This window comes from Poecilia reticulata, chromosome 19 (genome assembly GCF_904066995.2).
Source record: "Poecilia reticulata chromosome 19, P_reticulata-male-v2, whole genome shotgun sequence".
Taxonomy (NCBI): domain Eukaryota; kingdom Metazoa; phylum Chordata; class Actinopteri; order Cyprinodontiformes; family Poeciliidae; genus Poecilia; species Poecilia reticulata.
Genome location: NC_088848.1, coordinates 703,013 through 722,627, shown reverse-complemented (window position 1 = coordinate 722,627; position 19,615 = coordinate 703,013). Strand labels below are relative to the sequence as shown.

The window sequence follows — 19,615 nt, the reverse complement described above, 5'->3', positions numbered from 1 at the left end:
ACATCATCAAACATGACATCATCAAACATGGAGGAACCAGCAGGGTGTTTGATTGGTTCGTTTCCACTTTGCCAAAATACGGCAGAAATGAAACTAAATCCGGATTCACTGAGCATGAAGTGAAGCTGAAACGATTGTGATCATTTATTGAATAAATATCAGCTAATATAGTAATCGATTAAATGTTAACTGGAGCATAGATCAGTGTTTCCCAGCCCTGGTCCTGATTCTCACTGTCCTTTAGACGTTTCCCTGCTTTAATGTTCCTGATTCAGCTGATCGCCGTTCATCAGACGCCTGTTAATCAATAATCGATAGAAATCAGCTGGAAGGAAATAAAACCTGCAGGGCAACGAAGGACCAGCTTGATCTAAGGAGCTCCAGTTACCAGAAGAGCATTCGGCCAAAAATGCACAAACGTATATAAGTGGAGACACGATGAAAATCTGTTCCACCCAGAAACCATCAGAAGAATGAATGACTAAAATTAAAATAGCTTCAGCCTCGCATGAAAGCACAAAAAGCTCAGAGAAAACTAAAGTGAAGCTCAGGGAGGACATTTTAAAGGTTTTACAGAAATATGAAGCCAGGTGAGACATTAAATATTTAATAATTCTGACAGTTTCTGTCATATTTCTTTCTTTTTGAAATATGCAGAGAAAATATATTTCAGGTCAGTTTCTGCTGCAGGTTTGATCTGAACAGCTGAGCTCCAGTAAATGTCAAACATATTTAACAAATATCATTTATAACATTTCAGACTTTCAATCCTAACTTTTGTCTCAAGATGAAACGTACTCTTCATTCGTCTTCTCCCATAATGCACCACTGGGTTTTACTGAGGATGTCGGAATCATTTTTACTTTCTAGAAAACATTTGAACAGAGTAACGGCTCCGATCATTTAAAACGTCTCGCTGACATTCTGGTCCGTTTCAGTCAACATGCTGGATGAGAGACAGAACAGGAACCGCCGCCTCTGATTGGACGGCTTCACCTGGACAGGAATCTGGACCCAGAGGCCAGCATCAGTGTCTGACCTCACAAATGCTCCAATGCATTAAAGACAAATAAAATATGGCTAATTAAAGCCCATATTTTACAGAAGCCCATTTCTGCCATGAAAAAAAATCCAACAGGAAGTCATAATTTCGGGTTTTCTGAGATTCAAAGTCATAATTTCGACTTTCACTGTAATAATTTTCACTTTTGAAGTCATAAGTGTGAGTCATAATTTTGAGATTCAGTGATACTTATGGCATAATAAGTAAAAGGCATAATTCTGACTTTTGAAGCAATTATTTCAACTTTAGAATTTTTAATTGAGATAAAATGTCATAATTTCAAGACAAAGTGATTATGTGATACTAATGGTTTTGAGATAAGTCATAATTTTAAGATTTACAGTCATGAGATAGAAAGTCTTAGTTTTGAGATTTAAAGTCAAAATCATGATATATGAAGTCATAGTTTTGACTTTAAAAGTCATAATTTAGATTTAATAAACTAAAAGCCAGGCTGTTTCTCCAGCTGCTCTGGTATCGTTTAGTCATGACTGAATCCTGTAATTCTAATGTTGAAAGTTTAAACTGACTTCCTGTTGGGCTTTAATTGTTTTCTTTCATAGCGGAAATGGATTAAAGTCAGAATTGTTTGTTTTATTCTAAATAGTGTTTTAGAATAAAACACTATTTCCCTTTTATGGAACAGCTGACAGCCGCGGTTGAAGTCCGAACCTGATCGCCAGGCTGAGTAATCGATCCCCGATAAGCCGCCGGCTCCCAGCAGTCAGACTGCTGAAGCAACGCAGCAGGTTAAACGGGTCTGGATCGGAGTCAGGCTGACAGGCGGCTCTGGAAGTCCGGCAGTAATTGTTTAGTTTTCTGGGACAGCAGCGGAACCAGGAACCAGCGGCGGAACCAGCCGGGAACATGGCGGACACAGAAGAAATGTTCCTCCGAGCCAGACATCGGACTTTCAGTGGACTGACTGAAGGTAACCCCCCGCCTGTAGCTTAGCTCCTTTAGCTCGGGCTAAAACTACCCGATGCTCTGACTTCTCTGTTGTTTAAACGCTCCGCGGCTTTTGTTGCAGCTTTTGCGCCCGTTATAAACTTTCTGTCACTGTTGTCATGGTAACAACTTGCAGCCTGTCCTTGGTGAGAAGTCGGATCTATTTAGCTTTTTATAAGGACGTGTTTCTGGCGTTAATGTATTAAACTTTCTTATATTTTATACACGTTTCCAGTTTTAATGGTGAATATTGAAAGTGACGTATTAATTTGGACAAAACCTCATCGGAGGTTAGAAAAAAGGCAGAAGTTAAGCGAAAAGCTTCAGATTTACTTAAGTATTTAGACTTTTATCAGGACTAAAATCAGAAAGTAAGTCAAGGAAATTAAAATCATTTTATTTTATAAAGATTTTGAGGATCAATCTAAAACAGAATATTGTTCAATTTTTACCAGTTTTTACTACACACCGTTATTATTATCGCCCCCTGCTGGAAGGGGGTGGAAACTCAGAGGAAACTTAATTCGGGAAATAATTTAATATCTTTGTACTGTAATCTAAATGTTTAAAATACACAAATAATAATAATAACTGCATCTAATTAAATTGAATATATAAAATAATTGATCATTTTATCTCAGTAAATTAATTAATTCATTTAATTTCTCTTTCGGATTAATGAAGTATTTTTGAACTTTAATTTGTATGTATTAATTTATGTTTAATGATGCAATTTAAATGTCACTACAGGCTTTCTCAATACCCAGGTACACAAGTACAGACATGTAACATATTGAGTAACGACTCTTGACTTACCTGCAGAACACTCACCTGTAGTTTGGCCACGCCCACTGACTGTAAAGATGAAATCAAATAACTGGATATTTAGATGTGCTTTAAGTTCAATCATTCAATTATGTATTTAGTAAAAAATGAACATTAATAGAGTCTAAATGTGTTTTAAAGAGTTCTTAAATATTTATTTCTTCTGTTAATTCTTTAAATATGTTTGTTATGCATCTGCAGATAAACGCAGTGATGGTTTTAGCTGGGCTCAGCTAACTGAGCAGCTAACTGAGCGGCCAGCTGAGCGGCTAACTGAGCAGCTAGCTGAGAGGCTAACTGAGCAGCTAGCTGAGTGGCTAACTGAGCAGGTAGCTGAGCGGCCAACTGAGCAGCTAACTGAGCAGCTAGCTGAGCGGCTAACTGAGCAGCTAGCTGAGCGGTTAACTGAGCAGCTAGCTGAGAGGCTGACTGAGCAGCTAGCTGAGTGGCTAATTGAGCAGGTAGCTGAGCAGCTAACTGAGCAGCTAGCTGAGAGGCTAACTGAGCAGCTAGCTGAGCAGCTAGCTGAGTGGCTAACTGAGTGGCTAACTGAGCAGTTAGCTGAGTGGCTAACTGAGCAGCTAGCTGAGCAGCTAGTGGGGTGGCTAACTGAGCAGCTAGCTGAGCGGCTAACTGAGCCTCTGACTGAACCTCAGGGTTGGTATGATGGCAGCCTCTCCTCAGCAGCTGTGGAAACTAAATGAGTCAAACAGAAAGCTGCGGTTCACACGTGTTCCTAACATCCGTTAGCCGTCAACAAGCTGGATCCATTTACATCGTTTGTTTTTCCACTTTGGTTCAGCTAAACATGAAGACTCTTTTTCTACAGGGAGGAATGATTACAGCAGCAGGATGACGTGGTTTGGTGTCGTTTACTGCAGAGATTATCCGACACGCAACTCCCGGTTAATTATTTAGCACCGTAAATGACGTGAATTTTCACATCATTTACGTGAAGTTTATCTGTTATTGTGCAATTATTATGGTTGTTTTAGTACATCTTATCAAGTGAGATATTAAAACTGAACCCAAAGGTTAATGTTTCTGGAGAGAAGATCTGTTAAATGGTTAACCTGTTGGTGACAGTCCACCTCTTCAGTCAGTCTGCAGCACAAAAAACAGACAACTTCAAAGTTTCATCTATAAAAACAGAACCTAAAAATAATTAGAAGTTTAAAAGAACAAATAATTAAAAACAAAAATTAGACAAAATGTAAATGAAGCAGCTGATTTGTAAAGGTCAGGAATCAAAGCTCAAATAACATCATGGAGCTCTGGCGTCCGCTTAACCACAAAACTATTTCCTGCTCCCAGAAAATCAAAAATAAATCACAAAAAATTACAGCAGGGATTACATTTTAATTGGTCAAGAATATGAATGCAATTAATCGCTTTTTTCTGTCAATAAAAGTTCCAGCAGGAACCTTTTTATTCTCATGTTTCTGGTACGCTCATAAATATGACGCACAGACAGCTTCTAATGATCTGATTGGACCATGGAAAAGATTATTGTTGAGCTAAAGGGAGTCTGGAAAGACGAACTTTAAAATGTTAAGAATGTTGCTGACTTTGTCAAATATACAGTTTTTGATTGAAATTTGATGAATAAATTCCAGATCCTGCAATTAAGTAATGAAAATAGACTAAAAATGAATTTAAAAACTTAACAATCCTTCCTGTTGCAGCGTTTCCTGGCCGTCCTGCGTTTACTGATTAATTTTGCATTTAATTTAAAAGTAGAAACTGTTTCTAATCTGCTGCAGCAGCTTCGTGTTGTCAGGAGGAACAGAGTTAAAAGCGAAGCTGCAGTCACGATTTATTCCAATGGGATTTTCCTCTCATTGACTCTGATTGGCTCCTGGGTTCTGACCCGGTGTTGTGGGTCGGAACCGCTCTGACCCGGTGTGTCGGTGCATCCCCAGAGGCGGAGCGGCAGTGGACCGGGCCGTTCTGCTTCGTCCAGGCTGCGGACCCCCAGCTGGGCCTGATGAAGTCGTGGCGGATCGGCGACGCGGTGGGCGGCGGGGACGAGTGGGAGGAGGAAGTGGTGCTGACCAAGCAGGCGGTGGCGGGGGTCAACCAGCTGCAGCCCCGGCCGCGCTTCATGGTGCTGTGTGGGGACCTGGTCCACGCCATGCCGGGTAGGAGGCTTTAACTAGGCCACTTCAGCTACTTGTGTTTCGTGACCATCACAGTCCAGCAGCTACGTCACAAAATCTTAAAATCATTTGTTTCTTTCCATCATGTTATAAAGTCAAACCTGCAGCGTTGCTTTGATTCTTTCATGTTTGAGAAACACTTTAATCACCATGGCAACCACTCAGCTGTTAAAACACCTGGGTGGGCCTAGCCCCGCCCCCGAGGCGCAGCTCCTCCCCCTCTCAGCTCCTCCAGACTAGCCAGCAGCAATTAGCAACCAGCTGCTGAGCTCATTATAGGAGCTGCTGCTCAGAGCAACGCTGGTAGAAACGTTAAAGGGCTAATAGAGCAGGAGCTTTTAAAGAGACAGAGACCCAATTTCAAGACATTAAATCGGAAAGTCACATTTATTTTAAGTCATATTTGATGTAATTTTACTCCTGAATGTTTCACTCGCACCACAAATCAGTTTTATTTAACAGAGAACTGCAGGCAGCTGCCATCGAACGGTTTAATCGGTTCTCTGATCGAGTCCAGCAGGCAGGAGAGTTCAGCTGGAGCCGATCCTAGTGACCTCATAGTGACCTCTGACCTCTTCCCTACACTTTCAACTGAACTTTGAACATGCCAGGCAGTGAATTTACAGACATAATAAAAATAAAAATGTGAGTTTACATGTTATTAGTGGTGCAGTGGGTAGAGCTGCTGCCTTGCAGCAAGAAGGTTCTGGGTTCGATTCCCGGTCTTTCTGCATGGAGTCTCCATGTTCTCCCTGTGCATGGTGGGTTTTCTCCAGGTACTCCGGTTTCCTCCCACAGTCCAGAAACATGACTGTCAGGTTAACTGGCCTCTACAAATTGTCCCTAGGTGTGAGAGTGTGTGGATGGTTGTTTGCCCTGCGACAGACTGGTGACCTGTCCAGGTGACCTGTCCAGGTGACCTGTCCAGGTGACCCCGCCTCTCGCCCTGAACGTTAGCTGGAGAGGAACCAGCAACCCTCCCGACCCCATTAAGGGACCAGGGCGTGAGAACATGGATGGATGTTATCAGTTCCATCAGGTTCCAGCTGCAGCTGCAGGAAGTTAAGACATACTACTTCCTGTCTGCTGCTCTCACAGCCTTCATCATCATCATCATCATCATCACTCATCTTTTCTTCTTCAACAGAATTAAAGCTGCAGTTTGTAACTTTTATGAAAAATGTTTTAACATATTTGTTTAAACTGTCACTATGTCATAACATGGAACAGGTCTTAGTGCTGTCAATCACTCATGTACGTGCTGCTCACACCCTCCCCCTTGCTCTCTGCTGCACCACAGCTGGTTCACCAGTGCTAATGCTAGTTAGCCACAGAAGACAGTGGATAAATGGTTTTCCTGTCACAGTAAGTTGTTTCTCTGTGGCATTGACACAGTTAACAGCACGTTCATAAGGATGATTGACAGCGCTAAGCCCCTCCTGCTGGCTCTGATTGGTTGTTTTGGGCACTGGGAGGACGTCGATGTTTCCCCAGGTTTTCTGTCTCATATTGAAGCGTAGCGGCATGCTAACAGTTTTAACAGTGAAATCCTATTTTTATTAAAGCTCCATGCCGAGTTTCTTTCTGTAACTTTCCTCTCGGCCTGTTTTCCCGCCGCTCGGCTGCAGCTGCTGAATATGTTCAGACATAATCAGTCCAGGGATTTCATCTCTGCGTTGTGGAAATAATATCAATGAGAGGACCGCTCTGGTTGCCTTGGTGACCAGGCCTGGTTGTGAAATAGTTTAAACTGTTTATTCGTGAATCAGGTTGGATTCACGTTTCGCCCTGAGCTTCAGGCTCAGATGTCCACAGGCGGCGCTGACCGGCTGCTGCCCTTCAGGCTCAGTCAAATCTGACGGCTCTTTTCCTGGATTTGCAGCTGAAACTCAGATTTTATTCAGACTGTCGTCTCGGTGAGGTCAAAGTCTGGACGGCTTTAAGTCTCTAATTCAGAACGGCCAACATGGCTGAAAATACGTTTGTTGGGACCCGGATCGTTGAGCCGTAACAAAACCCAAGGAGACACGGACTTCAGCAGTAAATACGCTCTTTATTGAGCATCAAGTCTCAAAATTAAACCACAAGCAGCAAATAAGCAGGCGGCCGATGGCGTCGCCAGGAGCTGGTGGTGTGAAACGAAGCGGAGAAGACGGCCCGGTTCCGTCCAGCTCCGTCCCTCTCTAGACCAGCTGGACCCCAGCGGATCCTGGCGCCGCCCCTTCCGGTGCGAAGCGGGACGGATCCGTCCATGTAGGGTGGGGGGGACGTCACGCAATCTGCAACTTTATTTATACCTACTTTGAGTTACAAACAGTAACTGCTTCTGTAAGTTGACCTGAATTTAAAGGTGAATTAAATAGAAACTGTTCAAACAAGATGCATTAATCGACTAAACCGATTTAATGCTCAGTCCTGGTTCTTACTGGTGAATTTAAAGGTTAAGCTGAGTGGGTCGGTCCGGGTCGGTCCGGGTTGGACCTGGTCGGGTCGGGCCGGTCCTGGCCGGTCCTGGTCGGGTCGGTCCTGGTCGGTCCTGGTCGGTCCTGGTCGGGTCGTAAACCGATGGCTGCAACTAACAATTATTTTAAGTATCGATTAATCGATTAATTTGGTGATTAATCAAATAACCAGTTTTCATTAAAGTCATTTTATACAATATTAGAAATACATTCCCTTTTCTAAAAAATGAAAACCAGCATTTATTGCCTAAAATTCAATAACACGTTATTGATTATTGGTATCAAAAGCTAAAATATCTTCTAACATCAGCATGAGAAAAGCTGAAGATCAGAGCTGATCTGATCTGGGATAAAATCATGTGATTAATAGTGAATTTAACAGTGAAGATAAATTTATTTTAAATTCAAAATGTTCGTTTTTCCTGATCAGTTTTTGCTTCATTTCTGCTACTGTGTTGTTTTTTATTCTGTTGATTCCAATTAATGATTAATTTACTGATTTAGTTGACGATTGTTTCGATAATCGATTGGTCACCATAAACCGTTTCCGTCCTGCTGTTGACCTGAGCAGCAGAAAGAACCAGAACCTTCAGTTTGGACCCAGCAGAACCTGAGAGAAAAGCCTCTCGGGTTCGCTCATCATCGCCTCTCCCTGCCAATTACAGGTTTCCACGGTTACAGAGCAGCGAAAGGGAAGCCTGCGTGTTTCAGAGACGGGCTGAGACGCCTGCCGGGGCGCGGCGGCGCCCCCCGGAGACGCAGCAGAACCCTTTGTGGAGCTCATTAGACGAGTGTCAGGTCCAGAACGTTCCTCTAATCTCATCAGCTCTCCATCTCCCCCCGCGGCGCCGTCCCTCGCCTCGCCAGCGCTCCTTATCCTCTTCATTTGTCAGCTTTAAAAGTTGGCGAGGGAAGACGGCAGGCTGATTGAAGGAAGTCCTTGAGATGAGAAGAGTCTCTGGGGAGGAAGCTGATCGGTTCGGTTTGGCCACAACTTGAGCAATTCATCAGTTACTGAAATAGCAACTCATTTAATAATCGATTATTTAACTCAAATATGACATTTGCTGAAAAACCTGAGCAGAAATTAAACCAAAACTGAACAAAACGTAAAAACATTTTGCATCTCTGGATGTAAATCTGATCCACTCAGAACTCAGTGTTTCAGTTGTTGGTTCGTCTGATTTGATTTCTGTAAAATTCTCCTATTAAATTCCTTAAATAGTTAATAGATGTTTAATCAAGCAGGTTTAACAGCTATTATTTAGCTGTAGATGCATCCTTTGCCTGCGACAGACTGGTGACCTGGACAGGTGACCTGGAGAGGCAGCAGCAGCTCCTGACCCACTAGGGTGGATGGATGGATGGATGGATGGATGGATCGCTTTGCCATTTTGTTTCATTTCAGGAAAGAAAATTTTATTTTAATATTTAAAAAAGGGGATTGAATGATTTATTTTTATTTTTTGCTCTTATTTTTAAACTACGGTATAAAACAAGCTTAAATGGTCAAATTAAAAATCTGCAGAATGTGAGTTTTTTAAGCTAATTACTCGATTAATCGTGAAAATAATCAGAGAAAATCATTTATTTATGACCGAGAAACAAACCGAACCTTTGATGGGTCCTACAGATGCATAAGGGGCCGATCAGAGGCCAATCAGGGGCCGATCAGAGGCCAATCAGGGGTCGATCAGAGGCCAATCAGGGGTCGAACAGGGGCCGATCAGAGGCCAATCAGGGGCTGATCAGAGGCCAATCAGGGGCCGAACAAGGGCCAATCAAGGGCTGATCAGGGGCCGAACAAGGGCCGATCAGAGGCCGAACAGGGGCCGATCAGGGGTCGATCAGAGGCCAATCAGGGGCCGATCAGAGGCCAATCAGGGGTCGAACAGGGGCCGATCAGAGGCCAATCAGGGGCCGAACAAGGGCCGATCAGGGGCCGAACAAGGGCCGATCAGAGGTCGAACAGGGGCCGATCAGGGGTCGAACAGGGGCCGATCAGAGGCCAATCAGGGGTCAGCATAAATTAAAGTGTTTCTGTATTCTGACTCCCGTGTCAGAGCTTCCTCTGAAGCCGCGGCAGCTGCCGGTTAAGGGGAACGGACAGATAACAGAGAGGAGAGACAGACGGGAAAACACAATGTGAGAGCAATGAAAAGGAGCAACAGGGAGTGAAATCTCCGGCTACAGAGACACACTTGCCAATTTCCTGTCACCTGCAGGCAGCGGCGTCGGCAATGCCGCCTGACAGCCAGCTTCCCCGGCCGCCACCGATCCATTCCGGACGGTAAACAAACACTTTAAGGGGAAATGTCAGCCGGGTGGCTCCGGCTGCAGAGGCTCATCCTCCGTCAGGCTGCTTACCGGCGCCGTGACGGACGTGGCGAGTAATGAGGATGGCGCGCGCAGCCTGCTGCGTGGGGGCCGACGGTAACCGACGGTAACCGGGGCTGACTGCACCGTTAAAGGTCCTCCAGGCCTCCGGGTTTAAACGCCGCCTGGCGCCGCGATACACGATAATATGAATCCAATATGTTCACCAAAATCATTAACAAAGAACATGTTGGTTTCATTATTAAGAAACTTTAAACCGTTTTTAGTCTAAATTTAAAGACTAATGGAAATTATTGAGCTAATTTTAATTGATCATGATTGATTTATTGTGACACGACTGGCTGGTGGTTCATCCAACTGCCAGGTGAAACAGACCCAATCAGCTGTTAGCCTGGTTCTGTTAGCCTGGTGCTGTTAGCCTGGTGCTGTTAGCCTGGTTCTGTTAGCATGGTTCTGTTAGCCTAGTGCTGTTAGCATGATTCTGTTAGCATGGTGGTATTAGCTTGTTTCTGTTAGCCTGGTTCTGTTAGCATGGTTCTGTTAGCCTGGTGCTGTTAGCCTGGTGCTGTTAGCATGGTTCTGTGAGCATGGTTCTGTTAGCCTGGTGCTGTTAGCCTGGTTCTGTTAGCATGGTTCTGTTAGCCTAGTGCTGTTAGCATGATTCTGTTAGCATGGTGGTATTAGCTTGTTTCTGTTAGCCTGGTTCTGTTAGCATGGTTCTGTTAGCCTGGTGCTGTTAGCCTGGTGCTGTTAGCGTGGTTCTGTGAGCCTGCAGGGTCTCCTGCCGTTCCTGTGCCGCTGCCTGCTGGTCAGTGTGACCCAGAAACAGCGGCCCGGTCAGCCTGAATATGAATAACCTGCCTGGAGTCCATGGGAGGCCAAGGACGCTCTGACACGCCGCTTTACCCAGAGAAGATTTCGGATTCTGATTAATATGTGCGCCGACCTGCAGAGGAGCTCTGATCGCTGCTTTAGATGTGGCAGCAGGTCAGTGAGGCGGCATGAAAACACGCGGCTGCTCTTCCCCCGGGCCCTTTAGCAAGGCAGGAGCCCTGCGCTCATCCCTCATTGTCATGCAGAGCTAGTTAGCGCTGGTCGGCGCCTCCCGGCTGTTTCTAACGCTCCTTCAGCTTCATTTACACTAAAACCAGGGAGGGTCGGATGGATTCTTCATGCACACGTGATTCAGCTGCTTACACTAAACTCATCCTCGTGTGATCAAGTAGGCCGGCCACAATAACTAATTAATCACATCATCGATTAAAACAAACTCTTCCTTTACCGTTTTTAAATCTTCACTCTGGCGCTTTGGACTCAACCAGCCATTTCTGAAGGACAGTTCAGACTTTATAATTCAGTTTATTTGCTGTTTCTGTTGTTTTATTTGATTATTTTGGATTTTAAAATGTCTTCCAGTGTGAAATATTCATTAGAATTTCAACATTTACCGTTATTTTAGTGAAAATGTTCTCAAAACAACATTATCATTTATCGTAATGATGTCTGAGATGGTTTACGATCAAGCAGACGTTTAAAATGTCCGTTTTTCAGTTTCACGCTGCAGCTGTAACATGATGTAAAGTGTTAATAATAAACCTGTGAGGTCACACAGGTTTTATCTTTATTGCATGTATAAAATGACTGTACCATGTTCAAAATGCAGTCTGAAACTAACAACAGGTCAAAGGTCAGAGGTCTACAGGATGATCTGTTAAATAAAACCTCAGGTGAGCAGAGAAATAAAACACGTCGGCAGTTTGACACCATTTCAGGTATTTAAAACACAAAACTAATCAATAATTATTGATATTGGCTGAATTGAAGTGTTTATATGGTGATTTTAGCCACATCGTCCCGCCCTGGTTGGAGATTAAAACTGAACTATTTCAGGTTATTTGTCATGGCGGCGAGGTCGAGGCGGCGAGGTCGCGACGCCACCAGAGCGTTTCTGGACTCCAGCATGGCGTCGTCACCAGACCGGCCCGAAGCTCCGTCTGCTTCCGTCAGAGGTAAACTCATTCAGCCCGCCGTCTCTGACGCCGTCCGTCGCCTCTCTACCCACCAGGAACCGAATTCAGAGCAGCCCAGGAGCGGGACCTGAAGGAGGCCCTGAGGGCGACGGACCCGTCCATCCCGCTGGTGTTCGTCAGCGGGAACCACGACCTGGACCAGGTCCCGACTCCCAGCACGGTGGAGCAGTTCTGCCGGGCCTGGGGCGACGACTACTTCAGCTTCTGGGTGAGCAGAACGACAATAACAGCAAACAAAAACAAGATGGCCGATTGTCACTGGGGAGGAGACACTGGTTGTCATCTGAACCGTCTGGCAGTTATTCATGTTTTTCCTTCATTTAGAAAACTATAGTTATTATGATTACAAGTATTTATCTACTGTCATAAGCGTCGGCGTGGGAGCAGCTGATTCATAAATAAAATAGGCTACAATGTGATCAGACTTTATTGATCTCAATAGTTAAATCAGTTTCAAAGTTCACTGATTGGCTGATTGGCCCAAAGAACAGCCGATAAAAATAAATCATCCTTCCTGGTTAAAACCCAGTTCACACGACTATGTCAGCCGATTTTCAAAACCTGAGAGACCCGACAAAAAGTCATCGGTATAACTGGTGCAATCGGTTCAATCGGTTCAGTCGGGCCGACCAATGCGATCAGGTGCGATCGGTTCAGTCGGGCCAACCGGGTCCAGCCACACGGCAAGAGCAGCACCCCTAAAACCTGCTATATCACTCGTGAATTAAGAGCAAACTGATGAGGTGGAAGCAATAACAATAGTTTGAGTTTATTTTAAGCATAAGACGAAACAAGGAGAAAAGGCTTTGGATAAAAGAGAGACGGGCGAGCAGCCGCTTTATCTGCTCACTGTGGAGGTGAGTTTGTCACCGTTTGTTTTCTGTTCTGTTGTTTCTTTAAGCTTCATCAGTTAATTAGTATTTGTCATTTCAATGTTTACAATTACATTGACAACAATGGGCACAAAATAATGTCTGCAAGTCCAGTTAACTCATTTTGAAACCAGGCGTTAGTCAGTGTTTTACTGCAGTCCACCTGCAGAGCATGTCCGGCTAATGGCAGCTGAAAGGTCACCAGGGTTATCAGCCGCAGTACCAGTTCCACTCCACTTCCTCTCATCATCATTTCTGGTGATTTTCTTTGTACGAAATGCTGAATAAACATTCATGCTGATCCACGTCATCCCGGATGTCACCGGATTCCCCTCCGTGTTTACGGCACCACGCTTTCTGATTGGCTGCATTCAACAGGCTGCGGTTATCGGGCCAAGACAATCCAACATGTTGGATCGGAGCGGTCCGATGTTCCACCGTCTGGACCCGATCAGCCGTAACACATCACACTAGGATCACAGCTACGATTATCGCAAGCGACAAACTCAGAACGTTGCATGTTCTGAGTTTGTCATTAGGGGAAATCGGGGCAAAAAATCCTGTTGTGTGAGCAGGAGAGGCAGAGCAGAACCTGAGACGGTCCGAACCGGATGTTTGTCAAACATTTTGGCTGTTCAGAATATTAAAACAATGACGTGGATCAGTTTCCATTCCTGAAGTCATGTACGTCCGTCTGCAATTTAATCTGGTAAATTATTTGGCTGTTTGGGCTTCATGACGGAGAACAGAACCGATAAAAACTTCTGCCTCTAGGTTTTCAGAGTTAGTGGAGATATTAATCAGTCAATCAAATTTTATTTGTATAGCACATTTCAGCAGCAAGGCATTTCAAAGTGCTTCACGTAATTAAAATAAAAACAGCAGGTCACATTGAATAAACAGTGAGAAAGAGATTAAAAAAAACAAAAAACATTAAAACCCCTGTAGGACTTTAGTTAAACGTCTTTTAACTGGGACTCTAACCCTCAGGGACTTTAGTCAAAAACACCGTTTGACAAGGACTCCAACCTCCAGGTTTTTAGTTGAAACTCCGTCAACTGGGACTCTAAACCCCGTAGGACTTTAGTTAAACGTTGTTTAACTGGGACTCTAACCCTCTGGGACTTTAGTCAAAAACACCGTTTGACAAGGACTCCAATCTCTAGGTTTTTAGTTGAAACTCCGTCAACTGGGACTCTAAACCCAGTGGGACTTTAGTTAAACGTTGTTTAACTGGGACGGTTTCTGGGGTCTTTACATCATTAAAACGTCGAAAAGAAATAAAAAGAAATTAAAAACATTAAAGACATAAAAACATGGAAGACATCAACGCCCGCACTCTAACCCTAGTTTAGCCATAAGCAACTCTAACCAGCTGGTTTTAAGTTGAGATTTAAAGGCTCTCAGTGTTTCAGCTGTTTTACAGTTTTCTGGAAGTTTGTTCCAGATCTCTGGTGCGTAGAAACTGAATGCTGCTTAAGGGTGGGTGAACTCAAATAAAGATTTTTATTGGTTAAAAAGTGAATTTTTCACACCTGCGCCGGGCTGAACGGTGACCTGAGGCCAGGTGATGTTTTACCGTTTTGCTGCTGGTCTCTGTGTTTCCCAGGTGGGCGGCGTCTTCTGCCTGGTCCTGAACTCCCAGCTGTACTTCAACGCCTCGGGCTGCCCACAGCACAAGGAGGCTCAGGAGGCGTGGCTGGAGGAGCAGCTGAGCAGGGCCTCGTCTGCGGTGCGGCGCCGTGACGCTCTCTGATTCACGCAGATCTACTATGAGATCAGCTGAACTGAACCAGGACCTGGTGGTTGTTTCTGTTTTGTGCGTAGGAGCCCAAACCCAAACACATCTTGGTTTTCCAGCACATTCCTCTGTACGTGAAGAGTCCCGATGAGCAGAACGAGTACTTCAACCTGCCGCAGGAGGCGAGGCAGGACCTGATGGAGCGTTTCAGACGGGCAGGTAGGGCAGCACTACCTGGACTCACCTGGCTGTGAATCGCTCACAGCGCGACGCTTGATGCTAGAGCAGCGGTTCTTAACCTTTTTGAGGTACCGAACCCCCCAGTTGCATATGCGCATTCACCGAACCCGTCTTATCCCCCCCACCCCCTCAGAACCTCTGATGGTCCACTGACTGGATCTGAGCTGCTGCTTAACGCTGACGGTTCAGTTACTGGACATGGGGGACATGATGGACATTAGGGACATGATGGACATGGGGGACATGATGGACATTAGGGACATGATGGACATGGGGGACATGATGGACATGGGGGACATGATGGACATTAGGGACATGGACATTAGGGACATGATGGACATTAGGGACATGGACATTAGGGACATGATGGACATTAGGGGACATGATGGACATGGGGGACATGATAGACATGGGGGACATGATGGATACGAGGAACATGATGGACATTAGGGACATGGACATTAGGGACATGATGGACATGGGGGACATGATGGACATGGGGGACATGATGGACATTAGGGACATGGACATTAGGGACATGATGGACATTAGGGACATGGACATTAGGGACATGATGGATACGAGGGACATGATGGACATGGGGGACATGAAGCAAATAGTGATTTCATGTAGAATTACCCTCCGAAAGTCATCAGAGGTGAAACTAAACAACTGGTCAGTTTGGGATTTTGTCATTCAGTCGGTTTGTCTATAAAGTCCGGTCCTGTTGGTGAGGTGTGACGCTATCTGACCTCTGACCTCTGGTCCTCTAAACCTCGGTCTGGGTTCGGTTGAAGTGAACTCTGGTTTGGTTTGAATGTGAACGCCAAGTGGACCAGAGACCGCTCCAACAGCAGGAAGTGGACTACAGCGCAGGGCATTCTGGGTAAATACAACCAAAGCTAACATGTTAGCCTAGCGCTAGCAGCAGAAATGGCTCCTGGTCTTTAGCCTAAAGAGAAATCCTCCAACCGCTAAAATCCTCCATCTTGTTTCCATCTGGTGAAGAAGGAAGTTGCTCTCAGTGTCTTCAGAGGTTTTTGTGTCGTTTCCTTCAGTGGTTCTTGGTGCAGCGCCCCCACAGGCCAGGAGGGGAACAGGTTGGTTTGACTCAGAGCAGCTGGAGGTGGAGCAGATGATGGGAGTTCTGGTCAAATCGGACTAAAACAGGGTTTGTAGATGAACCGGAGTCGGGTTGAACTGGTTTCTGTGAACTGAGCCGTCATCAGACCTGCTGTTTTGGGCGTCGCTGCTTGTCGTCATGGTGTCTGTTTCTCAGTGTGGGGCAGTTCTGGTCGGTGAACCAAAGTGGACCGTGACCCAGAGAAGCGTTCTTGTTAAAGCGGTTCTCCTCTTTGTGGAGGAGGGGAACAGGTTGCTCAAAGCGTTTGGTTGGATGTTGTTGTTTCGGTCCCAGTAGAACCAGGTCTACGATGGATGGATGGATGGATGGATGGATGGATGGATGGATGATGGATGGATGGATGGATGGATGGATGGATGGATGGATGGATGGATGGATGGATGATGGATGGATGGATGGATGGATGGATGGATGGATGGATGGATGGATGGATGGATGGATGGATGGATGTTAAACTAGTGGTGTAAGACAGACTTCTGGTTCTTCAAAATAAAAGCACTTCCTGTTGCGTTCAGGAAGTTGAGCAGTCAGCAGCGTCAGACTGAATGTTTAAAATGCTGAGTCATGATATTCTGCGTCCTATCTGATGACCCTGATGTGATTCTAGTGGTTTTATGTAGGAATAGTTATAAATTCACTTATTCATCTCCATCAATCAGACTTTATAGGAACATTAATATATTTTCTTCAGTTTTTATTTCTTCTCAGCTCCACATATTTAAATCATTTCAGGTTTAAATGTGTCTAAAGCTCACAGGTTGTCCTTTTCCTCATGTTGGTTATGAAAATGTAAACATGATAAACATTCAGTTAAATGTTTGTGTGGCGTTTCTGCCCATGGCAGCGAATGTGAGCGACTGGTACCAGAATCTGGGTCGACCCGGTTCCAGTCAGTTGGAAGAAAAAAGCTGCTTTTCTCCAGTAAATGTGCAAGAGTCATTTTTTCCTCTCATCTGTGGTAAATGATGATATTTGTGAGCATCCATCAGCCTGGCCGTATTTCCTCACATTAGTGGTGCATTAAGCATCATCAGGTCCTGCTGCTGGGCCTGAAGCCCCAGATGTGCTGCTGATGGGATGGAGCCGTTTTTACTGCGGCTGCTGCCGTTTATTACGTTTCGTACCAGAGGAGGTTCATTCATCATCCTGCCTGCTGCGGAAAATCAGGCCGAAGAACCATGAAAAACAGTCAACTTCACTGGAAACGCCTCCGCTGGCTCCAACATGTCTGCCCCACTTCGTGACCCGACGGCCAGACGGAGGTTAAAAAGAAGCAAAAGCAAAGGAGGCGGATTAGCAGAGCTGCTAACAGCTAATGGACTCATCCAGGAAAATCGCCTCTGCTGCCTGGATGTTGAGCTGTTAGCATGTCGGCACAGTGGTGAGGGTTCAGTCAGAGGCCCTTTCAGAGCTGTTGCAACACAGACTGCTACTGGAGCATCAAGATCCACAGCAGGTGAGAATCAGAATCGGCTTCTATCAACAAAATTCATTTCAGTTCAACCCAAACAAACAACATGAGAGCAAACAGACGGGAGGCGCCACCGATTAGACGACCAGAAAATAAAAATATAATCAATCAATCGAGCCGCAGACGGGCGTATGCTGCAGTTTGGCCCGTCACCATGACGATGAATCGCTCCACTGATTATTGTGTTACCTGGTTAATCATGTAACCAGTCACCTGGTTACCTCAGCAGCTGCAGCCGTTTCTTCTGTTGGTTCCATGAATCAGACCTGAGCTGCTCGTTTCCGTCCCAGTAAGAGTCTGACTGGTATTTGATGAGGAAGAACAGCTTTGAACTGGGAATCCTGGTGAGACTGGAACCCGGCCTGCAGCTGTAACTGGTTAAACGGGAGAGCAGAGACGTGGCAGCCATCTTTCTTCTGGGAGTTTCATTAAGCTAGCCGCCGACACGGATCAGCGATTTATCCGGGAGATGAACGAGGCTTCAGCAGCAGCAGCTGGAATATTTCATCCTTTATTGTGTAAAACCTCTGGAAACTCTTCATGATGCACCAATAAAACCTGAACATTGTTCAGAACCGGGAAGTAATTCATCTGCTGCTGCCTGGAAGCTGGTTTCTGTGCTTTGAATGAACCAAACGGCGTTTCGCTGCGACCGTCTGATTGCTGACCTCAGATTCTCCTGAATGAATAAGGCGCCCTAACTGTGTGTGTGTGTGTGTGTGTGTGTGTGTGTGTGTGCGCAGATAGATATTACTTCACATTTTAACACATCAGGATCAAATTATTTTCAGTAGCAGAACTTTGAAATGATCGATTTCAGTTTTTTCTGGTATAATTTCTTCCTTTATTATGATAAAATGACTCTTAATTAAACTCGGGTTCTTGTAGCTCGGTGCTAAAGCCTGAATGTTTTCTGTCACATTCGTCTTTAATTTCTTGTTTTTAGAAAATAAATTAATTCAGACCAGAAATTAGAATCTGAATTTTATTTTTAAGTAGTGAAACTAAAATCCTGCAGCTGTGATGAGACGCCTGCAGGCCGGTCAGAACCGGCTGGTTCAGCTGAACATTTCCTCCTCCTCTGAACAACAACCTGGAGAGACCTGGAGACACCTGGAGAGATCTGGAGCCGACCTGGAGACACCTGGAGAGCCCTGGAGCCGACCTGGAGACACCTGGAGCCGACCTGGAGAGCCCTGGAGCTGACCTGGAGAGCCCTGGAGACACCTGGAGAGATCTGGAGCCGACCTGGAGAGCCCTGGAGCTGACCTGGAGAGCCCTGGAGCTGACCTGGAGACACCTGGAGAGCCCTGGAACTGACCTGGAGAGCCCTGGAGACACCTGGAGAGCCCTGGAGAGACCTGGAGAGCCCTGGAGCCGACCTGGAGAGACCTGGAGCCGACCTGCTTCCTGTCTGCAGATAAAATCTGATGCCATAGAAATAATGCGGTTTCGTTCGTCTCGGATGCTTCCTGTGGTTTTGGTGAGCGGTTCTGGTTCTGACCCGGTCCGGTTCTGCTGACGTTTAACTGAATGTTTTTAATCTCGGTCCAGTTTCCGTCGTTTGTTTCCATCACAACCTGTTAAAGGAAGATGATGTTCGGTCTCCATGGCAACCGGGTCGGCACCGCTCCAGTATCCAGGACCGGTTCTGGTACTGAGGATCTTGTTTACATCCACAGATGACGTGTCTTAAATACTTTCAGCTGGGAGTGTTACTTTGTTTAGGCCGCCTGGGTCACATGACGTGAAGATTTGAACCATTTCCTGTTTTTCTTTTAGCTCTGATTCTGAACAGAACAAACTGAGAGATGAATCTTTTCTCGCTGCGTCTCTCAGGTGTGACGGCCGTCTTCTCGGGTCATTATCACCGGAACGCCGGCGGCTGCCACAACGGCCTGGACATGGTGGTGACCTCAGCCATCGGCTGCCAGCTGGGCGACGACACCCACGGCGTGCGGCTGGTGGCCGTGACGGCCGACGCCGTGGTGCACCGCTACTTCAGCCTGGAGCAACTGGGGCAGCGCGGCGTGGATGAGGAGCTCAGGAAGATGCTGCAGGCCTGCTGACTTCCTGTCTGCGGACTTCCTGTCTGCGGACTTCCTGTCTGCTTCCAGGAAAAACTAAAACTAAACCACTTCCAGCCTCAGACACTCACACATTATTCTAGGAACCTTTAAATCATCTTTATGCAATCGTTGGACGGTTAGTCTCACAACCTTGGAGGTGGTGCGCCACCCATATTCTTCCTGTGGGAAACAAACACTGAGAATTGAGCCAAACAGAAAACAAACTTAGTGTGAAAATCAACAAAATGAGCTTT

At 45.6% G+C, this 19,615-nt stretch overlaps 1 protein-coding gene and 1 long non-coding RNA gene across 2 annotated transcripts; one reads left to right on the top strand and one right to left on the bottom strand.

Annotated features, from left to right (window-relative positions):
* Nucleotides 1-1,679: 1,679 nt before the first annotated feature.
* On the top strand, nucleotides 1,680-19,441 carry cpped1 (calcineurin-like phosphoesterase domain containing 1). The gene is made up of 6 exons (XM_081600838.1): nucleotides 1,680-1,994; nucleotides 4,759-4,977; nucleotides 11,860-12,032; nucleotides 14,306-14,428; nucleotides 14,524-14,656; nucleotides 19,132-19,441. The coding sequence occupies exons 1-6, from the start codon at nucleotides 1,931-1,933 to the stop codon at nucleotides 19,359-19,361; spliced, it is 942 nt and encodes a 313-aa protein (XP_081456964.1). The 5' UTR covers nucleotides 1,680-1,930; the 3' UTR covers nucleotides 19,362-19,441.
* On the bottom strand, nucleotides 18,113-19,134 carry LOC145549151 (uncharacterized). The gene is made up of 2 exons (XR_014085119.1): nucleotides 18,427-19,134; nucleotides 18,113-18,385 (listed from the first exon to the last, which is right to left on the bottom strand). It is a non-coding gene; the product is annotated as an uncharacterized LOC145549151 (long non-coding RNA).
* Nucleotides 19,442-19,615: the final 174 nt, after the last annotated feature.